Genomic DNA, 17,026 nt, shown 5'->3' on the forward strand with positions numbered 1-17,026 from the left:
AGAAAATGTAAATATTTCTAAAAGAATACATTATTGTTTTCCCTTTTCTTAACTGCCATCCTTCCGCAAGCTAATATTTTTGACCGCTGTATGTTGCTAACTCTTTGGCTGGAATCACTGCCTGGGGGTAACTGCCCAGAGCGGTGCAGTACAGGCCAACAGTGAGATTGTGAGGCCTCCACTGCTCTTTATCAATCCCAGGGAGAGAGGTCCTGTGGGAAGGAGAAAAGAGGACAGTAGGAGTATGTGTGTCTGTATGTCCTAGGCCCACACAGGGGAGCCTGGTCTCCAGTCATCTCGGACTCGCTTGCCACTGGATCAAAGGCCTTGCTCTGTCAAGCCCGTGTGGTAGCTGGTGTGCAAGGCCACCCCATGTTAGAAGAACTCACACACAGGCATCTTCCACCCCCTTAAAATGAAGTTCCGACCTGGTATGTAAAGACCCTCATGGACAACCCCCAACAGACAGACCGGAACAGCGTATTGCCATCGTTGACCAGGAGCTCAGACATTTCGACATTGACACCGTCGCCCTAAATGAAACCTGGCGGGCAGGGGAAAGCACCTGGAGAGTCATCGCCAAGGGCTAGCTGAAGCCAAGCGTCGACAGTGAAAGGAGCGCGTGGCAACCCGGGCACCCCACCCACTCGTTCCCCCAACCACCGGCTACCATCGCTCCACCTGTGACAGAGACCGTAGGTCGCGCATTGGACTCTTCAGTCAGCTGAGAACTCACTTTTAGTGCGGGAGCAGGTCATCCTTGGCCCCAAGGGACTGTCTAAGACAAAGATTATGGGCATTTAAAGCTGAGGTCAAATTGTATAGGAGGACTTCAGACCCGACAGTTCTCACTTATTGTGTAAAGGGGCAAATGTGAGCATATGGAGTTCAGTCCCAGATCAGCCATGAGCTCATTGAATGTTGGGACAGACTCGAGGGGATCGAAGGCCTCCTCCTGTTCCTATACTCACATGTTCCTGGAGGCCAACAATCTGCTCCAGACACTCTGTAAGTAGCACATTTATATATTATGTCTAATCTTTGATTTAAAAAAAAGACTATTTTGTTCTTTCCCCTAGTCTGTATTACAAATCCTTTTAATTTCCCTCCTTTTTCTATTGGGGAACAGACCCATAGAACAAGTGAAATGCTTGGCTTTACAAAGTGTTTTAAGAATTAACAGAACTCATCCTTTTCTTTTAGTAAAGGATTGGGTTCATGATGCTAAAGCAAGTATGTGTGCTCTTCACCTTAATGCTGAGCCCAAGCATTCCTTTTGTTACTGATTTGTTTGCTGGTATTTGTTCAGTTGGATGTGTGACTTTCATGAATGATAATGACATGAGCCAGTCCCTGTGAATTGGACAGTCTGTGGATTTATTATCATTTCCCAAACTTCATTGTTTTCAGTAAGATATACACTGGAGTGTCAATGAATATGACCAATGGCACTAAATAGCCACATGTACACAGTGCACAAAGACACAGTCTGTCTTGTGTTCTTTTAGTAATCCATACGTATTCAGTGTGTCAAAAACGATGCTTGGTTAACCCCGTCAGGTCAATTGTTGACACGTGAATGTTGCCCCAAAGAACACAACGCCTCACTTATCATCATTGATTGTTCTCTCAATGACCTGAGTGAGGTGATGTCCCGTGTAGTTTAATGATACCTGTCATGACCCAAATGACATACATTATGTCACACCAGGGGCCACTGCTCATCATCACCCAAGGGATGTCAGCCCAAATTACAACTTTCCAGACCTTCCAATGCTCATTGTAACACATCTTTTTCACCTCTCTGACTTTGCCTTTATCATATTTCTGACCGCTTTCTTTTCCATGAACACATACTGCAGAGTTTTTCTGTATCAATTGTTTTAATATATATATATATATATTTTAAATGGAGATTTAAAACACAGAAAAAGTCTATTTGGCCCAGCCGATCTATGCTAGTTTATGCTACACATGAGCCTTCTCCCATCCAACTTCATTTATCTGCCAGCACAACATTTTTAAATGGTTACTTAGGGCAGAATTTTATCTGCCCCCAGCAGGTGGGAATGGAAGTGCAGGGGTGGGGGAGGCGAGGGGAACTATAAAATCACTGGGAACCCTGGCAGATTGACTCCCCAACCATGTCCCGCCAGGGAATTTTACTGATGGTGGGACTGGAATTGGGCAGGTTACCTACCCCCTTCCAGTACTCAGTGGTGGAATTTCTTAAAACCATTTTCTTGCCCACCTGCACTGGGCTGCACAGCCCCTACCTGCTTCAGCAATGGCCTCTGCTCCTGGTAGTGTGGCTGAGGCTCCTGCACTGACGGGTCCTCTGATTGGGTCGCCAGCTCTCGGGGGGGCGGGGTGGTTGCTGCCACCCTCAATAGGGTCAGCAAAGTTCAGCCCTTAATGACCACAGGATCAGGCTGTTCGGCCACAATCAGTCTTTGCTGGAATTCATGCTCCATTCTAGCCTCCTCTCACCTCTCATCATCTAATCCTGTCAGAATGAGAAAATCCTAAACTGTGACGTGCCTTAAAATGCTGACATTAAATATGCCCTTTCAATTACTTGAATGAAAAGCACTAATCGTTGTTTTCCTTATTCCACTTTCATTGAAGAAATCAGCAAAGTGATTTCCTTGTCCTGTTCATGTATTACCCCTGGGCGCACTGACTTACAGTGGATTCAAAGTTAGGTAATGCCTTGATTTCAAACGTTCTTATTCTATATCCTTCCGGGATCTCTGAACTGCTCCAATTCTGGCCTCTTGTGCGCGCCTGATTTTCGTCCCTCCACCATTAGCGGCTGTGTTTTCAGCTCTTGGGGCTCTGAGTTCTGGAAAGCCCTGCCTAAACCTCTCCATGTCTCTACCTCCCTCTTTTCTTAAAACCTACCTCATTCGTTGATCGAGCTCCTAGTATCTCCTCGTGTGGTTCCCTGTTATAATAACTTTGTTTGATGTTCGCTCCTGTGAGGCATTTTAGGGGTGCTTTACTACGTTAAAGATACGATAAAAAATGTTTTTGTTCCAGATTTCCAGTAACCGCAGTATTTGGCTTTTGTCTATAAAAGTACAAGTTGTTGTTGTACTCGAGAATTGAACTTGGCTTTCTCATCAATGTTGTTTAAGGGCTTCCCTGGGCCTGCGAAATATGAAATAAAAGGCCTGTTCGACGAAAAGACCAGCCTGTTCGATAAACTGGGTCCTTCACACCCTCCATTCCTGTCTCAGACCAAGGTAAAAAAGCATCACTGCTGCTCGCTTCCCACATTCTCGCGATTAATTCCTTTAACACGAGCATGGCTTATTAACTTGTTTAATTGCCTCGTGTCGCCTGCTTAGCTTGGATTGCTACTTATCCTTGTTATATGTGTCATATAGGTTAGTTTATATTAATTAAGAAGGTGCTAATACGTTTTATAGTGCTATAAACCAAAAACGTTCTTTAAAAAAGTGCACACGTTTGCTGAATTGTTGGTTTTCTTCACGCTAACTCAGTGTGAAGCTGCAGCCAAAGAAACCCTTTCTCCGCTGTTTTGTGCATTAATCCATACTTTGTTTGTACATCAATGGCAAAGATACCTTGAAAGTGAACCATTGGCTGGGAAAGTCTTTACAATGCACAAGGGATGTGAAAGGTGCTATATAAATCCTGTTAGCATAGAAGATTAAGTGGTGATCTAACTGGGGTGTTTAAGACGAGTAAAGGATTTGATGAGGTTGACAGTGAGTCCCGAAGCAGGGGGTAGAATGTTAAAATGAGAACCAGGTCATTCAGGAGGGATGTCAGGAAACACTTCCTCACACAAAGGGCAGTGGAAATCTGGAACTCTCTCTCCCCCACGGCACCGCACCCACCTTCTCTCCCCACTGCCCAAAATGCTAGTGAGGCCAGGAGTCAATTAAAAATTTCAAGTCTGAGGTTAGTAAATTTTGTTAGGTAAGTGTATTAAGGGTTATGGAAACGAGACAGGTAGATGGGAATTAATTTACAGGCCAGCCATAATCTAATTGAAGGTCAGAACAGGTTCGAGGGGCTGAGTGCCTTCTCCTGTTTCTAGCTTTTTTTGTTTGCAATTGATATAAAGGAAGGATGATGGATGAGCCCATGAAAGTGAGACCAGCATTTATATAGCACCTTTCATGACGACTGGACATCCCAAAACACCTTATAGCCAATGAAGTACTTTTTGAAATACAGTCACTGTTGAAATGTAAGAAACAAAGCAGCCAATTCTTGCACAGCAAGCTCCCACAAACAGCAATGTGATAATGACCAGATTATCTGTTTTTGTGATGTTAAGGCATAAGCTATTGGCCAGGACATTTGGGGTAGCTCCTTTGCACTTCTTTGAAATTGTGCCATGGGATTTTTTTATGTTCATCTGAGAGAACAGATGGGGCCAGGCTTTAATGTTTGATCCAAAAGGCAGCACCTCCAATAGTGCAACATTCCATCAATACTGCACTGGAGTATCAGCCAGGATTTTGCGTTCAAGTCTTAGGACTGCATTTTACTGCTCACCGCCCCATTCTGACCCACCCCACCCCCCCACCCCCAACACCAGTAGGAAAATGGGCCGGAAGCCGACACACTAGGACGGATCCCGCCCCATTAGACCATAAGACATAGGAGCATAAATTAGGCCATTCAGCTCATCGAGTCTGCTCCACCATTCAATCATGGCCCTGTAACCATAACACATCATGGGCTGTGGGGCTAAAGTGGTTGAAAGTGGGACTTCTACCCCTCATTGGGAGAAAGTCCCGCCCTCGGGAGTTGCTGGCTAATCTGATTGGCCGGCAGATCCAGTGGCGCCGAGGGGCGCCAGAGCTCGGTGGTGGGCACTGCCGGGACTGCAAGAAGGAGCATGAAGAGAAGGATGGCTGCCCCAGGAAGGAACATCTCGGGGTTTTAGGGTGGGGAGGGGTCCTGGAGCCTAGGGAGGGTGGAGAGGGTGGTGGTGGGGGGCGGGGGGGAGGGGGGGTGGTGGGTGCTGGGTTTTGGAGGACAGTTGGAGCAGAAAGAGTGGGGGTTGGGTGGCAGTTCCCTCCGATGCACAGGGGGCACCCCTAGAATGAAGTGCTGCGCCCTGGCTTTTTTCATGTAGGCCATGAAAAATGGCCTGCCCACTCCCACCGAAGCCATATTATGGTGTGGGCACATATTATTCAGGTCAATAGGCTTGCTAGCAAGCCAAATAGATCTTTACTTATTTATTTACATATGGCACCCGCCCACCTGGTGTATTATGGGGGTCAGCTTAGGGTGGGAGTGAAGGTGGTAGGCTAGCCACCCGACCTATTTTACATAACTCCCGCCACCCCACCTGCCGAAAACATGTCAGGTGGGGGCGTGTAAAATCCAGCCCCTGCAGTGGGACTTGAACCCAGACCTTCTATCTTAGAGGTAAAAATGCTACCAATGAGCCATAGCTGACAATGTACTTAACTGTTAAATAGAAAAAGTAAAGGATAATGTTTCAGTCAGTCAGTCATAAACATTTTGACAGTCCTGGAAATGGGGATGTAAGAGAGTTCCTATACAGGAGGGGGAGGATAACAGAAGATAAACATGAAGTATCAGGCGTAATATCAATGCTTAAAATATCTATTTTGAGGTGCCCATGGTGCTTTGATGCATGCTGTGCATTTTTTCATTTTCACACTGCAGCTAGTGTAACACCTCTTGTTGGGTAAGGTAAGCCTTAGCAACACAGCAAAAGAACCTGCATCACTGGACTCCCATTTAAGGGGTGCCATCTTGAGCATCTCCGATTTCCTTCACTCCACCATTGGTGGCCATGACTTTAGCTACCTGGGCCTTTAGATCTGGAATTCCCTCCATAAACCTCTTCACTCTCTCTCTCTCTTCCCTCCTTTAAGAGGCTCCTTTAATCCTACCTCTTTGACCAAGCTTTTGATCACCTGTCATGATACATGCTCATGTAGCTCAGTGCTAAGTTTTGTTTGATAATCGCTCCTGTGAAGCAGCTTGGAACGTTTTCCTATGTTAAAAGCGCTATATAAATGGAAGTTGTAACTCCAGCTATGCACATTCTCAGGATAATTAAGGCAGATGAGGAAAAGCTTGGGCAAAGAGATAGGTGTTTCCCAATTGTCATGTTCTTATAATGATACAATAGCTTGGGCTTATTTACTGTACAAGACACAGGGTACCAATCACTTATAAGGGATTGGGTAAACAGGTTGTGAGTTCATTTATTAAGACCAGGCAGATGAGAACAGTTATAGATAGGTATAAAACTTGAAGACATCAGAGCTGTATGTGTGTGTTCTGCTCAAAGGAAAAGTGACACTAAAACTGTATCACATGACACACTTCCCTTCTAGTGATGTCATACTGATATCCCTTAAAAGCATATTACAACACCAATATCACCTTAAGTGGCTCGTTGTCAAATTTTGTCTGCTAATTAACATTCCTGTGAGGTGCCTGTTACTATGTTAAAGGTGCTCAAGTTGTTGAGCACTGTCTTGGCAGTAAAATGTCACAAGTTATAAACCAAAATCCAACACCAGGCTACCTAAGGAGATATTAGGTAGAAACTTGATCAAAGAGGTAGGTTTTAAAGTGTGTCTTAAAGGAACAAAGAGAGGTGGAGTCATTTGGGGAGAGAATTCCAGAGCTTAGCATCCAGGCAGCTGAAGGGCAGCCACCAGCATTGAAGCAATTAAAATTGGCAATGCTCAAGAGGCCAGAACTGGAGGAAAGTAGGATCCTGGAGGGCTGTAGGGCTGGATCGAGGAGCTGACAGAGAAAGGGAGGAATTACTGTTTGGTACTTCTGAAAAGAAATGAAACATATAGTGTAAATTAGATATATAAAAATACAATTTTTGCAATAGTGACAGTGCACAGAAATTAATTCTATAATGGCTGTAAATCCTTGTTTTGTTTCAAGTGAAGTGAGCTCTAATGACTGAGTAACCTGGAAGATAAGATGTTCTATCATTTTGAAAATTGTCAGTCTTGATGCTTGTGATGTCTCTAAAAGTTTGTCCATTCTCCAATTTCAATTTCCTTGATGGGTCACCATGAGATTTTGTTTGAGACTAATTCACCAGTGACAGACAATTACTGGGTGCCCTTTCACAGGTAACTTATGATGGGCTTCACCGCTATAACTCACTGGTGAGGTATTTTGTTCAGTCTCCAAGCCCAGTACAAGTCATATGTGGTGCTATAAATTAATTCTGCAATGTGATATATATATCCTTTTTTTTACTTTGTTTTTACTGAGCGGAATCATATTTCCATCAAACATTGATATTATCATTTGCTTCTGTTGATGAGGTTTCTGGATTTCTCACAGATGCTGGAGAGTTATGGCAGTGCTTTTGTGGATATGATAATGATTAAAAAATTCTGAATGTCTAAGTGACTTATAAAGCTCTTTAGCGTGTGCACCCGAAAAGTGGTATTTTGTTTCTAGATGGCAACTGGTAGAACTTTAAAGAAATGCACACACAGGAAATGCTGGAAATACTCAGCAGGTCAGAGGGCATCAGGTGGAGAGAGGAGCAGAGTTAATGGGCAACATTTTCCACTTGGCGTGTGGGCGCGCGCCTGACACGCTCGAGCGTGCAATAGCGCGCGTTGACGTCGGGCGAGCGTCCCGAAGTCGTCGCGCGCTCACGTGATCTTTCGTTCGGCAGGCGCGTGTGAGATTCGGCAGCACCCCAGCCGACGAATAAGAGGCCTGTTAAGGCTATAAAAACAAAAAAAAACTGCGGATGCTGGAAATCCAAAACAAAAACAGAACTCTGTTGAAGGGTCATGAGGACTCGAAACGTCAACTCTTTTCTTCTCCGCCGATGCTGCCAGAGCTGCTGAGTTTTTCCAGGTAATTCTGTTTCTATTAAGGCTATTAATGTATTAACCGTGATTTTTCGCTGCCTGTCTAACGTTACGGTTGGCGGGTGGGTGAATCGGCCTTTGCCCTTTTGAGGAAACCCCACCCAAGGGCGGGATGAGGTTTCCGGTATTAATTTAAAAAATAAAAATGTCTGCACAGAACTTTCATCTGTTGTATGTTCTTGATTCTGATGCGGGCCCTTTTTTTTCCCCCCGGTTTTTACAATCTTGTATTTTTGGCATCTGAATTCTTCAGCCCCCTGACGCGGCTCTCTGCCCTCAGGAAGCTTTCTGTGTGCGCTACCCAGCACTGCACTTCGGCGCTCACCCTCCTCACGAACCCCCCCACCCACCCCGGCAGCGCTAAGCCTCTCAGCGCGCCTTTCAGGCTGGCATGCTGGCTGTTAATTTGCCGGGCAGCGTCAAATCGCGGTTTGGGGCCCCGTTCTCCGGCTGCTCCCTGGTGTCCGCTGAACCAAAATTCCTGCCCAACATTTCAGGTCAATGACCTTTCATCAGAACTGAAGGAAGTCTGAGATGTAGCGAGCTTTAAGCAAGTGCAGAGGCAGGGAAAAGGGCGGCGGGGGTGGGGGGATGGGAGGACAGAACAGAAGGGAAGGCCTGTGATAGGGCGGAGGGCAGGAGAGGTTTAAATGGCAAAAGGGGTGACGGCGCAAGGCAAAAAGGAGATGATAATGGCACGAGGGTTGAGAGGAGGTGAAAACGACAACAGCAGAATCATCACCAACGGCTGCCGACTGGAAAAGTGGAAGCCGTGGTTATAATTGAAATTGTTGAAATCACTAGCAATTGATGCTCGATCAATTGTAAATTTTAAATCTGAGTTGCATATATTTTTCTAATCCAAAGGTACAAATGAAGGTATATAGGGCAAAGACAAGTGTGAGCAGTTAGTCACAGATCATTGAATGGTGGAACACGTTTGAGGGGCCAAGTAGCCTCTCCCTTTTTCCTGTGTTCTTTCTTTTTGAGTCCAGAAGCCTGTGAGTGCCTAACCAAAAGATGAAGGGTTGTTCCTTAAGCTGATATTGAGCTTTATTAGAACGGTGTTGGAGACTGAGGCCAGGGGGGGTTCAGAGTGAGATGGGTGCAGAATTAAAATGACAGGGCGGCCAGAATCTCAGGGCATTCCACACAGAGGTCACCCAGTCTGCGTTTGGTCTCTCCAATGTAGAGGAGACTGCATCACGAGCAGAGATTACGCTATGCTAATCTGAGAGAACACGTAAGTTGCTGCTTCACCTGGAAGCAGTGCTTGAGTCCTTGGATGGTGGGAAGAGCAGAGGTAAAAAGGCAGGTTTAGAAATGAAGCAAATGGTTGTCTCGTTCTTTGCATCTCGTCTTTGCTGTGTTCTGGTTTTGCTCCGGCATATGTTTGGCAGGACAGAGAAGGCTGTTTGAAGTCTTAGATTCATTTAGGTCTTTCTAACAACCCAGTTAGTAACATGAATGTCCTGCGGCCTGACTGTAATTCCTTAATTTCTTCTCTAACAGTCCAATTAATGAAATCCAGCCAACTGATTGATTGGAGTTAAAAGGAAGTTCACCAGCAAGTTAAAGATGTAGTTCCTCCTCATGGGGCATATTCTCGTTTGCAGTAGTATTTATTCTTCACCTGCACACTTGTTTCTACCTGTCAGTAACAGACCGTCCTCCCTGCTAATGTGGAAGCACAGCAGAATTACCCTCTATTGGTGAATCTTCTGCTCCCGCTGTGGTGAGCTTGGAGGTGGGAAGGGTATTTAATTTGGTGTGATGTTGGCCTACTGGAACCCTTCCACCTCTGCCGGTTTTAAGTTCTGGGTGGCAAGGGCCATGGTTGACCTTCCTGCTTCGCCGTCTATTGAGGCTAATTAATGATCACTTAAGGGCTTCACCCTGCCGATGCTGGTATTAACCCAACCACAGGTGGGCTTGTTGCCATGCGGCATGTACGGCAGCTAAAACCGTGCGGCCAGCTTGTCACCTCCAGGGGCGTCCCTCAATTAAAAGCGCGCAATGCCCAATTGGGGGACTCGGCATTGGGAAGAGGAGGTGGGGGGGCGTGCTGAGAATCACCTGCCCCCTCTCCCCGCGGCCCCCACCACCCCCCACCCCCCACATTACTAACCTGTGGCCTAGGTTTGCTCTGCGATCCTGGGACTCTGCTGGGTTTTTCTCCTGCAGCAGCCACCACCTCCACAGTGGCACCACTGAGCACGAGGGCTGCCAGCCTCTGATTGGCTGGCAGCTCTTGGTAGGCGAGACTTCTGCCCCTAGGGTCTTAATTCCAGGGAAGGTTGCCTGCTGGCCTTGCAACTGCCTGATTGGTTTGTGGTCCTGTGAGCCTGGACAGAAAGGGGCAGCACAGGCTCCCTTGCTGGCTTTCCAGCCGGCAAGCAAGATCCCCGATGCCTCAACAAGATTCACCAATGTCTAGTGATGAAGGTTAGATACTATTGTGGGGGCTGGGGGATAATTTTCACCATCATTTTGTTGCTCAGACAAATAACCTGATAATGGCGTCAGAAGCCACTGATGACTCCCACCCCTCACCAAATCGGCTCCGCGAACCCCGGATTCTACGTGTTCTTTTTCATTCTTCCGGAGATCTATCTGCTGGGCGACCTTATTTAAATGCGTGACAGTGAGGGCTAGTTGCAGCTTAGAATTCCCTACCTTTATACACTCAAAGTCCTTGGGACAACATAAATTGTCACACACTCCATTGGTTCCTGCAATGAAGAAAAAATTCCCCAATGTCACTCCAAATGAGAATTGTTGACTTGAAACATTTGTCACTTGCCATGAATCGCTGGAGACTGACCTCCGAGCCTGCACAGAGTTGTGATGTTTCTTGAATGTCCATCGTTTCAGGTGAGTTCTTGTCTCCAAAGCCACAGGCAGCAGTCTCTTGTTCTCTGCTGTGTAGCTGGCATTTCTTCTCCTACCTCCCACACCTTCAGCTCTCTTGTACTCTGTGAATCACATCCTCACTGACGCTTTCTAAATCACCCCTGGGTAAAAATATCTGTGCTGGTTCATGGGGGTGAAGAAACGAGTGGCGCAGTGGGTGCAAGTGGAGGAGCTGGTGTGGGAGAGCACTGAGAAGTAGACCTCTGAGAGAACTCATGGGTAGGCTTCAGTTTGATGTAATCTCTTTCACCATCATCCTTTCCCTCTTTACTGTCACATCGAGATAGGCGTGTCACTGTCCTTCTTCCTCCTCTCCGCCATATCCCTCTATGTATTCCACTCACTGTGGTGCATGGGAGGAGAAGATAATGGCGGGGATAAACAGGAAACAGAGGGTAGGCAAAAATGGGTAATTTTCTGGTTGTCAAGTTGTAATGTATGGAGTGCCACAGGAATCAGTTCTGGGCCTCAGCTATTTACAATTTATATCAATGATTTGGATGAAGGCACTAAAGGTATAGTTGCTAAATTTTCTGATGACACAAAGATAGGTAGGAAAGTAAGTTGTGAAGAAGACATAAGGGATTTGCAAAGGGATATTGATAGGTTAAGTGAGTAACAAAAATTTGGCAGATGGAATATAATGTGAGAAAATGTGAACTTGTCCATTTTGGCCGATAGAGTAGAAAAGCAGCATATTATCTAAATGGAGAGAGATTACAGAACACTAAGGCACAGAGGGATCTGGGCGTCCTGGTATATGAATCAAAAAAAGTTAATATACAGGTACAGCAAGTGATTAGGAAGGCAAATGGAATATGTTAATTGCAAGGAGAATGGAATATAAAAGTAGGGATATTTTGCTATAATTGCACAGGGTGTTGGTAAAACCACATCTAGAGTACTGTGTACAGTTTTAGTCTCCTTAAGGACATAATTGCATGTTATTGAAACAAATAAGATCCTGAGGGGACTTGACAGGGTGGATGCTGAAAGTATGTTTCCCTTGTGGGAGAGCCTAGAACTAGGGGCCACTGTTTAAGAATAAGGGATCTCCCATTTAAGATGGAGATTTGGAGCAATTTTTTTCTCTCAGAGAGGCTTGTGAGTCTGTGGAACACTCTTCCCCAAAGAGCTGTGGAGGCAGGGTCATTGAATATTTTTAAGGCAGAGGTAGATAGATTCTTGGACAACAAGGGAGTCATAGGGTATCAGGGGTGGGTGGGAATGTGGAGTTGAGGCCACAATCAGATCATCCATATTCTTAATGAATGGCAGAGCAGGCTCAATGGGCTGAATGGCCTACTCCTGCCCCCAATTCATATGTTTGTATGTAAGCTTTTAATCATCTTAAACGCCACAATTATGTCACCCCTTGATCTTCAATACTCGAGGGATTACAAGTCCAGCCTATGAAACCTCTCCTCGTGATTTAACCCTTTTAGTCCTGATATCATTCTCATGAATCTGCACTGCACCTTCTCCAAGGCCAGTTTATCCTCCCTGCGATGCAGTGCCCAGAACTGAACACAGTACTCCAGATGTGGCCTAAAGCTAACCGCATCATTTTTCTGGAAGCTACGTTCTTCAGTGGGAAGAACAACTTGCATTCAGTCTTGAATTCGAACGTCATGGCCCTGAAATTATCTAGCACTGTTGTGAAACAATCTCTGCTGTTCAGAATTGACTTCTAAATGGTTACATTACTTATCATGTGTTCTCCTCCATCTTCGTCACCATTTTGTTGACGGGTTTTTGCTGGGAATTTCTCAATTTTCGTGACTTTCCCTCCTTCAGTATGTCAGCAAATAACAATTATTCCTGTTTGGTCTTGAGGTTATGTTAAAGCTAGCATGGAGGTGTAGCAAGCAATTAGGAAGGCAAATGGTATATTGTATTTTATTACAAAAAGGATTTAAAACTACTGGAGTAAAGATGTCTTGCTTCATTTGTATAGAACCTTTGGTTAGACCACACCTGGAGTATTGTGTACAATTTTGGTCTCCTTACCTAAGGAAGGATAAACTTTCCATAGAGGAAGTGTACCAGACTAATTCCTGGGATAACGGCACTGTCCTATGAGGAGAGAGTGAGGAATTTGGGCCTGTATTCTCTAGAGTTTAGAAGAATGAGAGGTGATCTCACTGAAATTTACAAAATTCTTAAGGGGCTAGACAGGGTAGTTGCAGGAAGGATGTTTCCCCTGGCTGAGGAGTCTAGAACCAGGGGACACAGTCTCAGAATAAGGAGTTAGGTCATTTAGGACTGAGATGAGGAGCAATTTATTCATTTGAAGGGTGGTGAATCTTTGGCATTCTCTACCCCAGAGGGCTGTGGAGGTTCAGTAATTGAGTATATTCAAGACAGAGATCGATAGATTTCTGGATACTACTGACACCAAGAGATCTGGGATAGCACGGGAAAATGACATTGAAGTAGAAGATCAGCCACGATCTTATTGAATGGCAGAGCAAGCTTGAGGGGCTGAATGGCCTACTCCTGCTCCAATGTTCCTATGTTTTTTAATATGGTGAAGACTGCAACACCTGTAATCAGTCTTTTTTCTTTGTTGCACCAGAGGTTTTTGCCTGTGAAATCCATCACCCCAGCTCCTGGATGGTACGATGATCCACGGACTGCTTTACAGTCCTTGAAGAGGATATCAACAAAAGGCAAAAGCCCTTTTGGTCAGAATGCAGCAAGGTTTGTGGAAGATTGGCGGGCAGCAGAAGAACCAGGTTTGTAGTTCCATATAGAAAGAACGAATGCACTCCATAAGATTATCACTCCGTTCTTCAGTGACTTGAGGATAAGTTAGTTGAAATAAAACTCTCCCAGGAACCAGTTAAACCTTTGGATAATTGTGCTTTCAAAACACAGATAATTTAACGTAACTGATCTAATTTAGCATTTGATTCCATGGGGATTTTGTGTGCAGCAATGATGCTTGTGAAGGAATTAGGAGGTCACAGTTGAATCACAGGGTTCAGATGATATTGAAGATTGCTTGAGTTTCCACTCTACTGTGCACAGAACTGAATTGCACGATGGTTACAAATTCTTATTTTGTTTGGTTTTCAGCAAGAATGGGTGTCCACGGGCTCTGGAGGAGAGATGTAATTATAACATTGAAAATGTGCAAACTCAGTGCTTGTGATGTCTGAAAAATTTTGTATGTCCCACTGCTTCCAGTTTGCTGGCTTGTGATTATCAGCAGGTCACAGAGTTAAGTGACAGCCTTCAAAGCCCTCCCAAGTATGTTGTTCTGTGTAATATCAGAAGATCATGAGCAAGTCATGCTTTGGGGCTATGTCTTTTTATTATACTAAGGATGTTATGAAGTGTTAGTGGAGGAACATGCTGCAGGGAGTAGGTGTGACTGGCAGAAGGTGCTTCTTAAATGAAAAGACTTTTAATATATTATTAAAAGTTATGCTAGGGCGCTGCTCAGGGTAAGTCTGATCATATGATGGGGGTGGGTATGAACATGTGGGGTTTGGCTGCAACTCTGGCACTTAAGGAGATATTGGGGCAAGTGACCAAAAGCTTTGTCAGAGGTAGATTTTCAGGTGCATTTTAAAGGTGGAGAGAAGGATGGACGGGCAGGGAGGTTTGTAGTGGGGAGGGGGTTGGAGTTCCAGAGCTTGTGGGGTTTAGATAGTTGAAAGCATAGCCGTCAATGGAGTAAAGGAAGTGGCACTTGTGCAAGAGGCCAAAATGGAAAGAAAACAGATATCCCATAGAGCTGTAGGGCTGGAGTAGGTCACAGGGGTAGGGAGTTACTGGGTGCAAACAGGATTTCTGCTCTATTTTGGGGGAAGTTATGGTGGCAGAGAGGCAGAATGCCCGAGAAAATTCCGGTCCGACTTTCCCTTTCGCAGCTTGACAAGTTATATACAAAAAAAGTAGATTAGTTTCCTTGGTCTAATCTAAGAGTCACTGTGTAGGCTTTCCAAATCCTGCTCATTTTGCGCTGCTCCTTGTCTTGTTGGCTTTTGAAACCTTGCTGAGGTTCAGTTGTGTGGGGTTCCCTTCAGAATGCCAGCTAAGTGATCATTGATATCAAATCTCATGGGCAAGTGAACCTTCAGCAATCCCAATCAGGGAAACAGAGGGAGATCCAGCATACTGGATGCAAAACATTTCCCATATGTAATTCGTTAAGGACCCTTCTCATGATAAATAACTGTAACAGCTATCACTGTCATCCTTTGGATCAACTATCAACTAGCCAGCAAGTTGGGAAATGTGAAGCCTGAAAACAGAGCTGCCTGTCACTTCAGTCAGCCAGCTTGAATGGGATAAGTATCATCAGTCCTTGGATTGTTAAACAGTACATTATCCAACAATCAACTAACCTACTGCTCCAATTTATGCTCAGTGATTAAGAGGTACTCATTTGAAGATGGCACTCTTGGTATGAAATCTCACTGAGTGTGAACGCAGGTTGGTGAACTGGGGTTGGGGAATCTATATGGCTGACTTATGATGCTCCTGATTTTCTGGTTGGAGTCTTGGGAGCACTGCAAATTGGCCGCATTTGGCTCTGCACTTGATTCCCTGATCTGATTTCCTGTCAAGCAAATGTCTTTGTCAGGAGCCGAGTTTCCGAAAACTTATGCCATGACTTTTTAAAAAATTATTTAAAAATCTATCCGTGATGAATGCTCATTGCATTTTATTGACTAACCTGGAGAACAAAAACTGAAGTCAGTCGCACTTGAATGAAGATACTTAACCATTGCCAAAGCATTGGAAACTTCCCAGGTATGTCGTTGCTGCAAATGAAAGGGATACATTACGTTATGCTGTCATTCTTTCATTGACACCATCTTTTCTCTGTGATGTGTCATACAATAAAAATGGATTTTAGAAAAAGCTCTGACAGCAGAAGTGATAAAAAGATTATTAGAGCCTATGATTATCAGTCATTGATTTTGTTTTTGTTAAATGCCTTCTTCGTTTCCAAAGTGCTGCACTCAAGGCACTTACATGATTTCTTTGATTGAGGAAGGGGAATATTGAGTTGTCAGCTAAATACTAGGATTAGTTTCATTGTTGCCTGATCAAAAAAACAAGGAACTATGAAGGCCATGGTAAGAAGACTATGTTTTCAGTCTACTGCTGTTAATTCAAAGTAGCTTCACCTGAATTATTCAATGATTTGCACTTTGAATTCAAAGGCAATGTGTATATATTTCAATCCCTGTTGTCTCTCCTATTTTGAGCCCGTAGACTAATCAGTTGATATTTCGCCAAATTCAACTCCAAGAAATAGTGTGAGAAAACCGATGTCTTATGCCTCATAACTATAGTTTACTTTTTTGTATTTTGATGAGTTGGCAAACTTTGAAAGTGCCAAAAGTCACGACTTACATGAAAATTTTTATTTCAACTACAAGACAAAAATGGCATGGGTTGCTCATTGGTTTTAAATCAGTAATGACGACAATGTCTTAATTAATGCCATCAACAGGGGCGCAAGAAGTAATTTTGAAAAGTTGAGAATTGGTGCCAGGGTGGTGAAGGATACTTGAAGATTAACTTTATTTCTTGGGTTGCAAACAGGGGTTTCTCAAGTACGTGGACTGCAAAGTGTTTCTGATTTCAACAGGTCCAGGAACCTACAACATCACTCACCACACTCTGGCTCGAGAAAGCCAAAGGAAAACCAACTTTGACAACCCAATCAGAGGAGGGTTTGGATCAACAGTTCCACGTTTGCAATTGGCCAGCACGAAACAAAACATGCCGGGTCCCGCTGACTATAAGGTATTGTTTCCCCATAGAATAACATGTTGAAACACTTGGTTTTCACAATTTGTCAATGTCTTTCATGTATTAAAATGCTCTCCACATAAAGTTGGCTTTGAAAGAATTAATTGTGGCCTGGGTAATAATTCCACTTTTTAACGTGGGTGCACTTAATGTTCTTTAGTGTTTACACATTGTTCACACTTTGTATTTTTAATCATCTCTTCAAGAGGGAATTATGATCCACCTCTCCTAATTCTTCACCAGCGCTGTTGCCAAATTGGCATTAGTTTGATTTTTAAGTTCATTCCATGTACATTGTTCTCCATTAATCCTGCCTTTCATGATTTCTGGTTAAATTGAGGGTGCACAGACTGGGCTGCTTGCTTCACCAAGTGTGCATCTGAATTTCAGGCAAACTCTTTAGCAATAAAGATCTTTAGAGGAAAAGAAAGACTAACATTTAT

At 44.3% G+C, this 17,026-nt stretch overlaps 1 protein-coding gene across 1 annotated transcript in view; it reads left to right on the forward strand.

Annotated features, from left to right (window-relative positions):
- stpg2 (sperm-tail PG-rich repeat containing 2) overlaps nt 1–17,026 on the forward strand; it is a 100,672-nt gene that overhangs the window by 77,684 nt on the left and 5,962 nt on the right. Inside the window, exons 7-9 of the mRNA XM_041201088.1 lie at nt 3,141–3,248; nt 13,384–13,543; nt 16,420–16,577. Coding sequence (XP_041057022.1) covers nt 3,141–3,248; nt 13,384–13,543; nt 16,420–16,577 — 426 coding nt within the window. The remainder of the gene's footprint in view (nt 1–3,140; nt 3,249–13,383; nt 13,544–16,419; nt 16,578–17,026) is intronic.

This window comes from Carcharodon carcharias, chromosome 1, assembly GCF_017639515.1.
Source record: "Carcharodon carcharias isolate sCarCar2 chromosome 1, sCarCar2.pri, whole genome shotgun sequence".
Classification (NCBI taxonomy): Eukaryota; Metazoa; Chordata; class Chondrichthyes; order Lamniformes; family Lamnidae; genus Carcharodon; species Carcharodon carcharias.